General features: G+C 47.2%; 1 protein-coding gene across 6 annotated transcripts in view; it reads right to left on the bottom strand.

The window, feature by feature from the left end:
- Positions 1-9,951, bottom strand: part of TRABD2A (TraB domain containing 2A) — a 59,511-nt gene extending 49,560 nt beyond the window's left edge. For 2 of the 6 annotated variants that reach the window (XM_054547989.2, XM_054547990.2), the window contains exon 1: positions 9,672-9,951. In XM_054547989.2, the coding sequence (XP_054403964.1) occupies positions 9,672-9,779 (108 nt within the window). In that variant the 5' untranslated portion in view covers positions 9,780-9,951. The remainder of the gene's footprint in view (positions 1-9,671) is intronic. The other 4 variants (XM_024242795.3, XM_054547991.2, XM_003775888.5 and 1 more) reach the window with 4 other exon arrangements.
- Positions 9,952-16,162: the final 6,211 nt, after the last annotated feature.

Here is a 16,162-nt window from a genome sequence, read left to right as displayed (position 1 = left end):
GAGAAGCCCACTGTCTCTCAGGCAGACCTGATGATCCCTGCTCTTTCAGATCTCAAAACCAACATCCCCAAAGGCAGAGGCTTCAACTCTGGCTATGCACTGGAATCACCCACAAAGCTTTTGAAAGTCCAATGCCTGGGTCCCACCCCAGACCAATCACATCAGAATGTCTGGAGGTGGAACTCAGAAATGCTACTTTTTTTTTGAGACGGAGTCTCGCTCTGTTGCCCAGGCTGGAGTGCAGTGGCGCAATCCCAGCTCACTTCACTGCAACCTCAGCCTCCCGGATTCAAGCAATTCTCCTGCCTCAGCCCCCTGAGTAGCTGGGACTACTGGCACTCGCCACCACGCCCAGCTAATTTTTGTATTTTTAGTAGAGACGGGGTTTCACCATATTGGCCAGACTGGTCTCAAACTCCTGACCTTGTGATCCGCCCACCTCAGCCTCCCAAAGTGCTGGAATTACAGGCGTGAGCCACTGCTCCCAGCCACAGAGATGCTACTTTTGAAGCTCCCCTGGTGACCCCAACGTACCACCAAGGTTGAAACTAGGGTCCTAATGAGCCTATGATTTTACAGTTTGCTCTTGTCCCTTTAGGATGTGGATCACATTTATTTCTCTCACAAAGCCTTCAGTTTCCATTGCAGAGATCTGGATGATCTCTGCTGGATGGATTCTCTCCAAGCAGTTGCACATGCTGAGCAGTGGTGCATGTTCATCTGAAGCCAGGCCATTTCACTCCTGGCCCCTGAGTGTCTCTCATCCTCAACAACTGGCATTTATAACATATCTGCTTATTAAGAGGCACTGTACAAAGAAGTGCAGTGCTCAAGGAATTAGGTGTAAATGGCAGACATACTAGTGATAAGAATAATGTATTCAGAAAGCCAGAAATGTGAAAATCTAGGTTTATAGAAAAAATATATATATTTCGGCCAGGCATGGTGACTCACACCTGTAATCCCAGTACTTTAGAGGCTGAGGCAGGCAGATCACTTGAGCTCAGGAGTTTGAGACCAGCCTGGGCAACACAGCAAAGCCCCATCTGTACAAAAAATACCAAAATTAGTCAGGCATGGTGGTGCATGCCTGTAGTCCCAGCTACTCAAGAGGCTGAGGTGGGAGGATTGCTTGAGCCCATCAGGTTGAGTCTGCAGATCGCACCACTGTGCTTCAGCCTGGGCTACAGAATGAGACTTTGTCTCAGAAAAAGAAAGAAAGAGAGAGAGAAGGAAGGACTAGAGGGAGGGAGGGAAGGAGGGAGGGAGAAAGAAATATTTGGAACATATTCCCTTTACTAAAGGATTTGACTTCAGCCTTTTAAGTAACATGCTTCCCTTGGATTATGAAGTTTCTATCTACAAGCAATTCTTATTATTCGTGGTAGTTATATTTTATAAAGTTGCCACAAACACAAAATTAGCAAATACTAAACTGTTGTTCCTAGGAGAAACATAGGGTTAAGTTCTTGTTCATAACATTTTCATCAACTGATCAATACATAGCCTTGTTTTATGTGTGCTTCTACTGAAAGGCACCTTATTGGCCAGGCATAGTAGCTCACACCTGTAATTCCAGCACTTCGGGAGGCCGAGGCGGGTGGATTGCCTGAGCTCAGGAGTTCGCGATCAGCCTGGGCAACAAGGTGAAACCCTGTCTCTACTAAAATACAAAAAATTAGCCAGGCATGGTGGCCTGTGCTTGTAGTCTCAGCTATTTGGGAGGCTGAGGCAGGAGAATTGCTTGAACCTAGGAGGTGGAGGTTGCAGTGAGCAGAGATAGCGCCACTGCACTCCAGCCTAGGGGACAGAGCGAGACTCCATCTCAAAAAACAAAAAAAAAATTTAGGCCGAGCGCAGTGGCTGACGCCTATAATCCCAGCACTTTGAGAGGCCGAGGAGGGTGGATCACTTGAGGTCAGGAGTTCGAGCCTGTCCAACATGATGAAACTCCTCCTCTACTAAAAAGACAAAAATTAGCCAGACATGGTGGCGAGCGCCTGTAGTCCCAGCTACTCTACTTAGGAGGCTGAGGTAGGAGAATCGCTTGAACCGGGAGGCAGAGGTTTCAGTGAGCCAAGATCCCGCCACTGCACTCCAGCCTGGGCAACAGAGCAAGACACTGTCTCGAAAAAGAAAAAAAAAAATTTTAAAACCATTGATTGTTGAAGTAATATTAACAGATGAATCATTTACAGGGTCCCCATCCCCTAGGCATCCTCTTATGCAGTAATAAGGGCCCCTGGGGTTATTTAAATACTTCAAAAACGAAATGGAAACTGTACATCTACCAAGAATGCCTGCTAAGGCGAATTAAGCAATCAAATGTCTCACTGTTGGTTAGAATTAGATCAAAAGGGTAGAAGACACTGGGTAACTATAATAGATGCTAATCAAAAGCTGAGATTGACAGTTATGTCTTTGGTTAATTGTAAACAGGTAAGAATTATTACCTACAAATAGGTAGAGGCAGGCTTCGAAGAGTAATTTTAGTTTATTTGTTCATTTAGAGGTCTGGCTCGTGAAACGTCTGGGGACCACTGACCCATATAAGAGATCTAATTGCACAACATCCAGGCAGTCTACCCAAGAACTTCTACGTGGTTTCCAACTGGGAGACACAGCAAACAAGCTGAAATGTTATTATTAAACCCATGGACACCTGATTCATTGTCATCTATCAGGACACCATCATGTTAAACAAATATATTCCCAGGAAAACCAAACCCATACTGCAGGATAATGGAGGGGTGGGGTTCGTTTTGGTTTGGTTTTGGTTTGTTTTTATCCAATACACTTAATCTGCCTAAGGTCCCCATCCTACCTCAAAATACCTGCATTTCTCTTCAGAAGCAGTCTGTTCAATATGCATCCATTTTCATTTTATTATTTATTTATTGTTGCCTTTTCAACTATTACTGGTCTAGAAATAAGGTCCCTGTATGATCTTTTCACTGAAAACTGCTTAAATTTAAAAAACACACACACACACATACACACGTCTGGCCTCTAGCCATGTAATGACAGTACCAATGCTAACAGCAGCTGTTCACTGTGTGCCAGGCTCCACCCAAGCATTTCGCATGGACTGTCCCACTGCCTGCATTCAACACAATTATTTCTGCTGAGCCTACCATGTGCCAGACACTGTTCTAGGCACCGAGAATACAACAGTGAGTGACACGCAGTTCCCTGTTGGTGCTAATTGCTGTGGAGAACATGTAAAGCTGGCTTTAAGTCTTTCAGCCTGGAGGAGGCCAAGATGTAACTTTCTTCTGGTGTCCCAAATCTGGGTTCATCTGACACCAGCTGACTCGACCATGCCGCCTAAGTTGGACCCTAACGAGATCAAAGTCGTATACCTGAGTTGCACCGGGGGTGAAGTCAATGCCTCATCTGTGGTGGCCCCCAAGATCAGCCCCCCTGCGTCTGTCTCCAAAAAAGGGTGGTAATGACATTGCCAAGCCAACCAGTGACTGGAGGGGTCTGAGGACTACAGTGAAACTGGCCATTCAGAACAGACAGGCCCAGATTGAGGTGGTACCTTCTGCTTCTGCCCTGATCATCGAAGCCTTCAAGGAACCACCAAGAAAGAGAAAGAAACAGGAAAACATTAAACACAGTGGAAATATCACTTTTGATGAGGTCGTCAACATTGCTCAATAGATGCAGCACCAATCTTTAGCCAGAGAACTTTCTGGAACCATTAAAGAGATCCTGGGGACTTCCCAGTCCGTGGGCTGAATCTTGATGGCTGCCACACTCATGACATCAACAATGGTGCAGTGGAATGCCCAGCTAGTTAAGAAGCACAAAGGAAAACATTTCAATAAAGGATAATTTGACAACAAAAAACACAAAAAGAACATGTAAGCTGGAAAAGGGACAGTGAGTACTGTGGCACAGGGTTGCAGGGGTGATTTTAAGTAGGGGGACCAGAAAAGTCACTGAATGTCTAGAAAGACATCTAAGCCTTGCCATGAAGGAGACGAGGGGCCCCCTATGGGGATATCTAAGAGAAGAGCATTCCCTCCAGGAGGCAGAAACAGCAGTGCAAAGGCCCTGAGGCAGGGAGGGCCTCCATGTACTGGAAGACCAGCAAGGAGGCCAGCACGACAGAGAGGGATAGCTGAACAGGAAAGTAGGAGGCAGAGGTCAGAGAGGTGAGTGAGCAAGCCATGCAGGGTCGGTGGGCCCCTGGAAAGGCCCCAGGAAGGGCTCAGGCTTTCAACTGAGTCAGATGGGAGCTAGCCCAGGTTTTTGAGAGAGGAGTGACATCAGCTGACAGTGTGTTCAGAGGATCGCCCTGGAGGCTGGGATGAATAGAGGGATGAGGGCAGACACAAGTAGGTCAGTTAGGACATTACCAAAATAATCAAAGTGGGAGTGACAGGATTGATGGGAAGTGATCAAATTCCAGATGTAGTCTAGAAAACAGGATTTGCTGGCCGGCACGATGCCTCATGCCTGTAATCCCAACACTTTGAGAAGCTTGAGCCCAAAAGTTTGAGATCAGCCTGGACAAAATAGCAAGACCCTGTCTCTACAAAATATTTAAAAATTAGCCAGTCATGGTTGCAGGCACCTCCGGTCCCAGCTACTTAGGAGGTTGAGGTAGGAAGATGGTTTGAGCCTGGGAGGATGAGGCTGCAGTGAGCTATGATTGCACCACTGCACTCCTGCCTGGGCAACAGAGTGAGGCCGTATCTCAAAATTAAAAAAAAAAAAAAAGAAAAGAAAAGTAAAGTAAACAGGACTTGCTGATGAAAGGATGAGGTTATCATTAACAGATATGGAGAAGGACGGGGGTGAAACAGGATTACAGGGGAAGGTCAGAAATTTCGTTTTGGATCTGTCCAGTTGACATGTCAAGCACACAACCTAGTGCCAAGGTCCAGGTGGTAGGTGAATATGTAAGTCTGGAGCTTGGGAGAGGCCTGGGTCGGAGATAAAGATGAGGGCATCATCACCACGTAGATGTTCTTTAAAGCCATGGGACTAGATAAGGTCTCCAACAGGATGTCCACAGGAGAAAAGTTCTAGGAATAGTCTCAGGGCCCTCTCACCCTAAGAAGTCTGGGGAAAGAAGAGCAGCTAGCAAGGGAGAATGAGAAGTGGCCAGCAAGGTTGCTGGGAAAATCAGAAGAGTAGGAGGCCGATCGAAGAAAGTACTTCAAGGAGCAGAAAATAAGCAAGTGGGTTAAATGTGGATGGTAGGCCAAATAAATCAAGAATTTGAGAACTGACCTCTGGATTGAGCAACACTGAAGTCACTAGGGACTCAGACAAGAACAGTTTTAGTGGTGTGGTGGGAGCAAAAATATGCCCCGTGCTAAGTGGTGGACAGGTAGGCTGGCTCCTGAGTCCAAGCTTTTAAACACCATATTTATGCAGCCTTAACATGCAATAGACTTTACTTGTGATTCAGTGTCCTATCTTTTTTCAGTTAATACCCTGCTAGTTGTATTGTTGCTCAGGAGCACCACCTGATTCCAAATCTAGAAAGGCTCTGTCCAGCTCATCTTCCCTATCCCAGATGATTGCCCGGATAAATACCACACTGACCTTGTTACAGCCTCAGGTGCCACCTTTCCCATCTTCTCTTTTCAAGATAACACAACTCAGGGGCTTTTCTGCCTTTTTATGCCAAGGGCTGTATCTTATTCACCTTCATATTCCCAAATACTGAAATACTTGCCATATACTACTACATAGGAGCTCAAAAAGAATTTTTTAAAGAAATGAATCTTATCATGTACAATTTCTTCAATACCTACAGTTCTGTTCTGACCAAGCAGGGCACCCGGATTCCCACTGTGTGCACCAATAACCATTCCTGTGGAACACTGATCCTGCCCTACCAGACATGTCTTCAGCAGGGCACAGGCTGAAAGAAGAGTCTTCAGGACTCTTCTTTACCTTACCTTGCACAATGGCGAGCCCCTGGACCCTTGCACTTACTGTAGTGGTGCAACTGCCTCTGCCTCTCTCATACTGATATCCTCAGGGTAGGGGTATTTATCTCTACAAAAAAAAAAAAACCTCCACTACCCTATTTCACTGTTAAAATATATGGCAATTAGAAGAAGCCATAGATTTTAACATTAGGATAGTTTAAAAGAAAAAAAAACTGAACCACTATTAACATGTCCCTTCTAACTTGTTGCAACTGTTCCCAGAAGGAAAAGATAGCCTGGCATGGTGGCTTATGCCTATAATCCCAAGACTTTGGGAAGCTGAGGCAGGAGGACCATTTGAGGCCTGGGCTTCAAGGTTACAGTGAGCTATGATCATGACACCGCCCTCCATGCTGGGTGACAGAGCAGGACTCTATCTCAAAAAAGAGAAAACGTGGCCATGGGTGACTGAGACACAGAAGCTACAAGATTCTGAATCAAACTGAGATTTTAACAGACACCTGTGTAGTCCATCCAATGAAAAAGAACAAGGCACAATGACAACTGCATATTGCAAGCTAACTCCGTAACACCCAGCACACCCTCAGCTCCTCCCATCCTAGCATCCCTGGACCTGCAATAACTGCACTTTTCCAGGATTACTCTTCAGCAGACCAGCCACAGTGAAGCTGGCTTTACATTATCCTTTTCATTCAACAAATATTTGTTGAGCATCTGCTATGGCCAGGGACTCTTCTGGATACTGGGGATCAGAGGCAAACAAAACACAAAAATCCCTACCCTTATGAAGATGACATAGGGGAAGGGACAGCAATAAACCAAAATTGTTATCAGATGGTGATTAAGTGCTATAAATAAAAATAAAGCAGAGAAGGCAGATGGTAGTGGTGGCAGCTGTTGATATCACCTTAACAAGAGTAATCAGGAAGAAACTCATTGAGAGACACTTGAGCCAAAGCCAGATGGAGGTAAGGGAGCAAGCCTGTGGATAAATGAGGGAAGAACTTTCCAGGGGGAAGAAAGAGCAAGTATAAAAGGCATCAAGCTGGGCACGGTGGCTCATGCCTATAATCCCAGCACTTTGGCAGGCTGAGGCGGGTGGATCATGAAGTCAGGAGTTCAAGACCAGCCTGCTCAAGATAGTGAAACCCCATCTCTACTAAAAATACAAAAATTAGCCAGGCTTGGTGGTGGGCGCCTGTAATCCCAGCTACTCAGGAGGCTGAGGCAGGAGAATCACTTGAACCCTGGAGGCAGAGGTTGCAGTGAGCCAACGTAGTGCCACTGCACTCTAGCCTGGGTGACAGACAGAGCAAGACTCTGTCTAAAAAAAAAAAAAAAAAAAAAAAAGGGCATCAGGCAGGAATAAATAGGAAAGAACACTGAGAGTTCTGTTTGACAAGAAAGAGACTCAACCTGCGTGGTGCTCAGGGTAAACCCTGCAGTGTCTAGGGGCCAATTTGGGCTCAGAAGACCTCTCTAATGATTAACCAACCATGAAAACCAAACCAGCTCTCAAACCTACAATCCTGCAGAATCCTATAGGGGCTGCTGCACTGGATTGGAGGCTGGATCCCAGGACTTCCACTCTAGAATCTCAAGACCCCAACCCACTGAGGGACCCAACCGCAATGCCCTTACAGCATGCGGGTCAGACATACAGCATGTGTGCCGCTAATTGGCCTATTGGCCTTCCCAATTTCGCAGGGGGCAAGACAGAGTTTGCCCACAGAAGAGAACAGCAATTCTCAAAGTATGGTCCAGGGACCTGTGGGTGTCCCCAAGAGCCTTTCAGGGAGTCTATAAGGTCAAAACTGTTTTCATAAAACTAAGATATTTTCCTTTCACCCTCATTTTCTCACGAGGTACTGTAGAATTTTCTGGAGGCTACGTGTGTGATGAGGTCACTGCTCTGATGGCTAATGGAATGTGTGCTACGTTGTGTTTTACTACTATCTCCATTAATTCACATAAAGTAAAAGTCTTTGAGGTTTTCAATACATTTTTTTTTTTTTTTTTTTGGATATGGGGTCTCGCTCTTTCACCCAAGCTGGAGTGCAGTGGCGCAATCACACCTCACTGGCCTCCACTCCCAGGCTCAAGGTTTCCTTCCACCTCAGCCTCTGGAGTAGCTGGGACTGCAGGCATGTGTCCCCAAGCTGGTAATTTTTTTTATTTTTTTGTAGAGACGAGGGTCTCGCCATGTTGGCCAGGCTGGTCTGCAACTCCTGGGCTCAAGTGATCCACCGCCTTGGCCTCCCAAAGTGCTGGGATTACAGGAGGGAGCCACCATGCTGTGCTTCTTTGATAATTTTTTGTAATGTAAAGGAGTCCTGAGACCAAAAGGTAGGACGACCGATGGAATGAAGGACTCATAAAGACAGATTCTAAAGGAGAGAGATCTTATCCAGACTCACTTGTCATAATTACCAGTTGGTAATAGGTTTTGCAGAAGTGAAAGGCAATGTGCTTTCTTGTGAGGAGATGGACTCCTGCCTTGTCTAACAAGCATGAAGCGGCCACACCGCAACAGAGTTTGAAACCATGCCTGGTGCAGACTCCCCTCTCCAGCGGCCGCCCCTCCTGCCTTGGTAGAGGGCCGTCCGCAGCCCCGCGACGCCTTAGAGAAGCGAACACCGTGCGTCTTCCCAGCCCGGAGCTCCAGGATCGGCTCTATTTGGCCGTCCTCTGCTTTGCCGCAGTTGGGATGAGGAATAAAATTGCTAATGGCCAGGGGTGGAGGCAGACCGGGGAGCTGCGCAGGTGTCATCAACGATGGGCCTCTAAATCCCAGTCCCCACTCTCTCAACCCATCCCCACCCCCCGACCCCCGCGTCGCGGGCGCACCAGAAGGATAAGCCTGGCATGGCCCTCTCCAGAGCCAGGGACGCACAGAGATCAAACCCACCAGAACATATGCGCGAAATTCAACCTATGCCGCACTCAGAAGAGAGGGACTCGAGAACCACAGAAAATTCTGAGTGTAGGAAAACTGATCAGAGAAGGAAATATTCATCTCGAAAGAGGTCCAGCCTCGGAGACGCAAGACCTGTCCGCTATAGAGCTGTGTTGACTCGGGCAGGTCACTGAGCCTCCCTTGCCTGGGTTTCCCTCACCCACAAAACGCTGATGCGAACATCTAAGGCGCCCGGCTGGACACGCAAGGCTCAGACAGTGGTCACTCCGCGAACGCACTCTGTGACCTGGAGCACACAGGTCCCCCGCTGAGTGCCAGTTTCCCAGATCGGTAAAACAAGGGAAATGGCTTCAACTCCCTAAAGTCCCTTCTAACTCAGGCACTGAACATATAAAGGTTAAGCCAAGCAGCTTCAGGGCGCTATTAATATTTTGATAAGAGCAGGTGAAATTAAACTCTTAAGGAAGAGAGGGAAGAAGAAACTTCAAATAAATGTGCCCAAGTTCCTGCTCCGCTACGCCCTGGCGGATCCGTCCCCCGAAAGCTCGCGAAAATGGCTGGCGAGACCCCAGAGGCCCTCCCGGACGCCCTTGGGCTGGCGGAGGGCAAAGGCCAGGGCACTGAGTCTCTTGGAGCCTGCGGGCTGCGCCCCCGCGGGAAAGGGGAAACCGAGGGCAAAGAGAGGAGGGCGAGCAAGGAGCGCCGCGGTGCTAGGTGAAAGCCCAGCCGCGGAAGTCGGCTCGGGGTCCGAAAGCGCTGCTTCGCGGCGTTCGGAGGGAAACCATCCCAAGGAGGTGCAGAGAGGCCGGCTCTCCAGCACCCGACGCGCGCCTTACTTGGGGCTTGAGCTCGCAGTTGGCGGCGCCCGGCGCCCCGCGCCGCGAAGCTGCGCCCGTGGGCAGGAGGCAGAGGGTCTGCAGCAGGAACCAGCTCCAGGGACTCATCCTCCTCACGGTGGCTCCGAGGCCCGGAACGCGGAGGGAAGGAGTAGGGCAGCGGTGGCCGCCCGCCCTGGCTAGCCGGGGCCGCGGGGCCGCCTCCGGGCGGGGCTGGGATGAGCCGGGCAGCAGCGGCCACGTGGGGCCGGGCCCCGACCTCCCTCCCCCCACCCCACCCCCGCAGGTCATCCCCGCGCCTAGGCGGCCGCGGAGTCCCGAACCGCGTTTCTCCCGCCCAAACCCTGCCGGGGCCGCCGCCCACCTCGTGTGACCGTAAGAGGGGTAAAGTGAAGTTCCAGCGCTGTCCTAAATCAACCTGAAATCGCATTGGTTCCTGCGTTTACGTCTGTGCTTATGCTGCCAATTTTGAGGAGAGGGTGCCTCTTGATTGAAAGAGGCAGACAAAATAAACAAATGAAAGGCTATCTATAAAGGAAAGTTCATTTAAACAAAGGAAATCTCATGGAAGTTTTGAATGTAAAAGAGAGAGGGGAATGGTCAGTGTGTGCATCCACTGAAAATCCAGGACCACAAAAGCCGGCACTCCATTAAGAGCCCTCTTAATGGATTTTTGGGAATAATATTAAGGATGTTAACACCGAACTCAGAGGATTGCCGCAAGGATTAAAAGAGGAAATTTATGAGAAACACCTTGATTGGCACACATAGCAAGCATGCAAACTGCAGTCGCTCCCTTTCCGCTCCAAAACCCCACTGAGGATTTTTCACAGCATTGGTCCATCAGGAAGAAAAAAAAATTATGAAAGCAAGTAGCTGTGCCCTGCCTGCCGCACCTCCTACCGATGCCTGAGCGCACTTTACCACCACCTTTTAAAGTCCAGACGTCTGCGCGATTAACTTCGGAGTGGTGTTCGCAGGAGCATTTGTCGCAGTGGTCTTTAATTGCTTTAAGTCGCTGTCCATTTTGAGAATCTGATAACTGGACGATCTCCCAGGGAAAAAGAAAAAAATGGGGGGCAGATTTGCATACAATGCGCGAAGAGGTTTTCTGAAGCCCGTTTCCAACTTTCCCGTAAAAAACCCCTGGCTTTGAAGAGCCAAGTCTTTCGAGATTTAACTCCATCAACATTTAGAGTTCAGATGTTTTTGTAAAATCTCTTTTTTCTAAGTGTGAGTGGGGATTTGCTTTCTGGAATTGACTGTCTCCTGTCTTCAGATGACTGCCCCATGTCAGCCCGGCGGCAATCGTTAGTCTCCGGGCCAACCCAGGACGCTGTTTTTTGGCGTTTTCAGGCACCAGCGCTGCCACCTGCTGGCAAAAACGTTCTCTTTCGGTTGTCAGGGGGAAAAGCAAAAAGCATCAAGAATGTAAGTTGCCCTGAGCTAAGATCGAACCACTGCACTCCAGCCTGGGCCACAAAGTAAGACCCTGTCTCTTATTAAAAATAAAAAATAAAAAAATAAAAAAATAAACTCGAAAGGATGTAATTACCTATTATTTCATGTTATCTCTCCCACTCCAAATGAATCAATCCGTGTGGCCAGAGAGAAGCCCAGCTTCTCTCTGAGATGGGCTTCTCTCTGGCCACACAAAACGTGGCTGAATTTGTTCATTTTCTCCTGTTGTTTGTCTCTTTTATTTCGTTGGTTTCTGCTCTTACCTTTATTATTTCCTTCTGTTTGTTTACTTTTGTGTTTGCTTTTTTTCTGGCTTCTTAAGGTGGTACCTTAAGTCACTGACTTTAAGCCTTGCTTTTGTAGTATAAGCATCTAAAGCTATAAATTTCCCTATAAGCACTGCTTTAGCTACATCACCCAAATTTTGAAAAACTGTATTTCATTATCTTTCATTATCTACTTTCCCTGGTGATTTTCTTCTTTGCCCGTGGATTATTTAGAAGTAGGTTGATTGAGTTCCAAATTATGGAATTCTCCTAAATATTAGGTTGGTGCAAAAGTAATTGTGGTTTTTGCAATGTCAATAGATTTATAATCCAATTCCATTGTAATCAGAAAACATACTCTGTATTATTTTAATTATTTTGAATTTATTGGGACTTGTTTTATGGCCCAGCATATGGTCAGATACTGAGTATGAAATATCATATCCATATCCAAAGTACCTAGATAATTTTGTTTGGTTCTGACATTTTTTAAATGAAGTGTTTTTTTGTTGTTGTTGTTTTGTTTTGTTTTGTTTTTTCTCTTAGCCAGACCCATCATCAAGTAGGATTTATTCTGTAAGACACTCATTGTCCGAACATTCTGTAGAATCACATCTACTCTACTTACATGTTTCCACAGACATTCCTAAGTCCACTATCATCCCACAGTGCTGACCCAGACCTGGTGACAGGCTGACATGGCCTGGTCCTCACTTGCCTTATACAGATATCTGGGTTGCAGGCCTTTCTGCCTTTCCCTTCCTGGTTAGGAAGGAGATGTTAAATGTACCCATGGCTTCCTCTCTGCTTATCTGCAGAGTTTCTGTATCAAGTTTAGCTCTTTAACTTCAGTTTTGTTACTGGACCATACCTCTGGCTGCCCATTGCCAGAGCCCTGAATTACTTCTGAACCTTCCCCTGATCCTTTCCCTTTCCCCTTTCATGTATGGTTGATATCCTTGGCAACCCTCCCATATTAGTCCATTTTGTGCGGCTATAGAAGAATACCACAGACTGGGTCATTTATAAAGAACAGAAATGTATTTCCTTACAGTTCTGGAGGCTGAGAAATCTGAGATCAAGGTGCCTAGCATCTGGCAAGGGCCTCCTTACTGCATCATCCCACTGTGGAAGGTGAGAGGACAAGAGAGCGAGAAAGAGAGAGAAATCGAGATTGAGAGCTAAAGTCATCCTCAAGCCATTCATGAGGTCATGAGGGTAAAGCCCTCCCATGATGCCCCAACTCCCAACACTGTTGCATTAGGGATTAAGTTTCCAACACATGCTTTTGGGGGACACCTTCAAAGAATAGCATCCACTTAGGTCCACCTACTCTTAAGTGCTTCTTTTGTGCCCCTAGTAATGACTTTCTGAATTTACACAAACCTGTGAGGCTTGTCCCCTTCATAGCAGTACCTGAGAAAATTATACTGCGGATACCTTTTTGCTCTTTCCCCAAAAGCAGATTTACCCTCAGAAATAAAGTTTTCAGAGTATGCAGAGGATTTGCTATGGCTTCAGCAACACTTCTGTGCCTTCACCCTGCCTTTTTCTACCTGGCTTGGCTGACCTGCAGCCATCCACAGATTTCCCAAGGTGATCGGGACATCAGAGGTGTGGTGGCAGGTCCCCTTGATTCTGCCTCCTGATATTCACACTTACGTTTCATACCCTGTCCTTTATTGTAACCAGAACCTGAGACTTGCTTCTAAATGAAACATGGCAAAGGTCATGGGTAGTGCTGTGATTACTTGTACATGACTACATAAGCATGTACTGCTAGTCTTGCTAAAGTCTCTCTCTCCATTGCTATCTTTCCCAGCCTCTAGAACTGTAAGGAAATGCATTCCATTTTTTATAAATGACCCAGTCTGTGGTATTCTTCTATAGCAGCACAAAATGGACTAATATGGGAGAGTTGCCAAGAATATCAACCATACATGAAAGGGGAAAGAGAAAGGACCAGGGGAAGTTTCAGAAGCAATGAGAGTCTGTCTCTCCATTGCTAAGCAAGTTGCCATGAGTCCTACAGCCAAGAAGACATGAATTCTGCCAACAACCGAAGTGAGCTCAGGAGCAGATCCCTCTCCAGTTGAGTCTCCGATGAAAATCCAGTCCTAGCCAACAACACCCTGACTGTAGCCTTGTGAGACCCTAAGCAGAGGACTCAATTAAGCTCTGTCTACACTCCTGATCCAAAGCAACTGGGGAAATAAATGTGTGCTGTTTTAAGCCACCGGGTTTGTGGTAATTTGTTGCAGCAGCAATAGATAACTAATACACCAGGGGAAGTAGGATGCTAAGCACATTCCCAGGAGTTCCAGCGTGGTGCTCAACCAGCAGGCTGTGTCCGTCCTCAAGGTGAGCAGTTGAAGACCTAAGCTGATGGAGGTGTGGAAACACCTACTCCCTCCACTGCCAGGTGTGCAGGCTCCGTGCATTCTTGGAAAGGGGCTGAATGTTGCCACACTCCCTCACCTACCCAGTGTTTGCACAGAATTTCTAAGTAGGAAAGAGTGGCAATTATGCCAAAGCTGCATTTGCTTTGCAGCACACTGCTTGTACCAGATTGTGAAAAAGAGAAAACATCCCTGGACAGCTGGGAGCTGGTCTGGTTTTATCAGTCAGGCCTTGGTGTTGCTACAAGCTGGCCTGGCACCCACAGCTAAGCCATGGTGTTCTCCTGTTGAACATAAACAATTTCACAGAGCATCAACATCAGACAAGTGTGGGGAAAAGCAAGAGAGATCAGATTGTTAATATGTCTGTGTAGAAAGAAGTAGACATAAGAGACTCCATTTTGTTCTGTACTAAGAAAAATTCTTCTGCCTTGAGATGCTGTTAATCTGTGACCTCACCCCCAACCCCGTGCTCTCTGAAACATGTGCTGTGTCAAACTCAGGGTTAAATGGATTAAGGGTTGTGCAAGATGTGCTTTGTTAAACAAATGCTTGAAGGCAGCATGCTCCTTAAAAGTCATCACCACTCCCTAAGCTCAAGTACCCAGGGACACAAAAACTGTGGAAGGCCACAGGGACCTCTGCCTAGGAAAGCCAGGTATTGTCCAAGGTTTCTCCCCATGTGATAGTGTGAAATATGGCCTCGTGGGAAGGGAAAGACCTGACCGTCCCCCAGCCTGACACCCGTAAAGGGTCTGTGCTGAGGAGGATTAGTATAAGAGGAAGGCATGCCTCTTGCAGTTGAGACAAGAGGAAGTCATCTGTCTCCTGCCCATCCCTGGGCAATGGAATGTCTCGGTATAAAACCCGATTGTACGTTCCATCTACTGAGATAGGGAAAAACCACCTTAGGGCTGGAGGTGAGACATGCGGGCAGCAATACTGCTTAACAAAGCATTGAGATGTTTATGTCTATGCATATCTAAAGCACAGCACTTGATTCTTTACCTTGTCTATGACGCAAAGACCTTTGTTCACGTGTTTGTCTGCTGACCCTCTCCCCACTATTGTCTTGTGACCATGACACATCCCCCTCTCTGAGAAACACCGACAAATAATCAATAAATACTAAGGGAACTCAGAAGCCAGAGGGATCCTCCATATGCTGAACGCTGGTCCCCTGGGTCCCCTTATTTCTTTCTCTATACTTTGTCTCTGTGTCTTTTTCTTTTCCAAGTCTTTCGTTCCACCTAACGAGAAATACCCACAGGTGTGGAGGGGCGACCCGCCCCCTTCAGACAAGGCCTCTCTGTGATGAATGAAGATGAAAGCAAAACCCCTCCATAATCACATCTCAACACAGACAAAACAAGAACATTGGCCAAGTCACAAGAAAGGGTGTCCAGTCATCCACCTCTTCTGACTAAGGAGTGACGGCTGCTCCTTTACCAAGGCCAGCTTTCACCTCCATTCATTTCTCCCACCTCACAGATGAGATATGGTAAGATTCTATTTGGGGATGAATTATGATCCCCCAAAATTCATACATTAATGCCCTAACCCCTAGTGCTTCAGAATGTGACTATATTTGAAGATAAAGTCTTTAAATAGATGATTAAGTTAAAATTAGACTGTAAGGATCGGCCCTAATCCAATCTGACTGGTGTCCTTATAAAAAGAGGAAATTTCAGCCAGGTGTGGTGGCTCATACCTGTACCCATAGCACTCTGGGAGGCCAAGGCAGAAAGACGGCTTGAGCCCAGGAGTTCGAGATCAGCTTGGGCAACAAAGGGAGACACTGTCTCTACAAAAAAAAAAAAAAAAAAAATTAGCCTGGCATGGTAGTGCATGAATGAGGTCTCAGCTACTCAGGCGGCTGAGGCTGGAGGATCCCTTGTGCCCGGGAGATCAAGACTGGAGTGAACCATGGTCTCCACTGTACTTCAGCCTGTGCAGCAGAGTGAGGCCCTGTCTCAAAAAAAAGAAGAGAACAGCACGGACATGCACACACAGAGGGGCAACCATGTGAGTACACAGAAAGAAAGCAGTCATCTGCAAGCCAAGGAGCGAGGCCTGGCAGAATAGACCTGCCAACACTTTGATCTCGGACTTGCAGCATCCAGAACTGCAAGAAAATAAACTTCTGGGCTGGGCATGGTGGCTCACGCCTGTAATCCCAGCACTTTGGGAGCCCAAGGCAGGCAGATCACCTGAGGTCAGGAGTTGGAGACCAGCCTGGCCAAAATGGTGAAACCCTGTCTCTACTAAAAATACAAAAATTAGCCAAGTGTGGTGGCATGCACCTGTAATCTCAGCTACTCAGGAGGCTGAGGCAGGAGAATCACTTGAACCTGGCAGGCAGAGG

This window comes from Pongo abelii, chromosome 12, assembly GCF_028885655.2.
Source record: "Pongo abelii isolate AG06213 chromosome 12, NHGRI_mPonAbe1-v2.0_pri, whole genome shotgun sequence".
NCBI lineage: Eukaryota > Metazoa > Chordata > Mammalia > Primates > Hominidae > Pongo > Pongo abelii.
The sequence above is the reverse complement of the archived record's forward strand: the minus strand, read 5'-3'. Positions and strand labels throughout refer to the sequence as shown.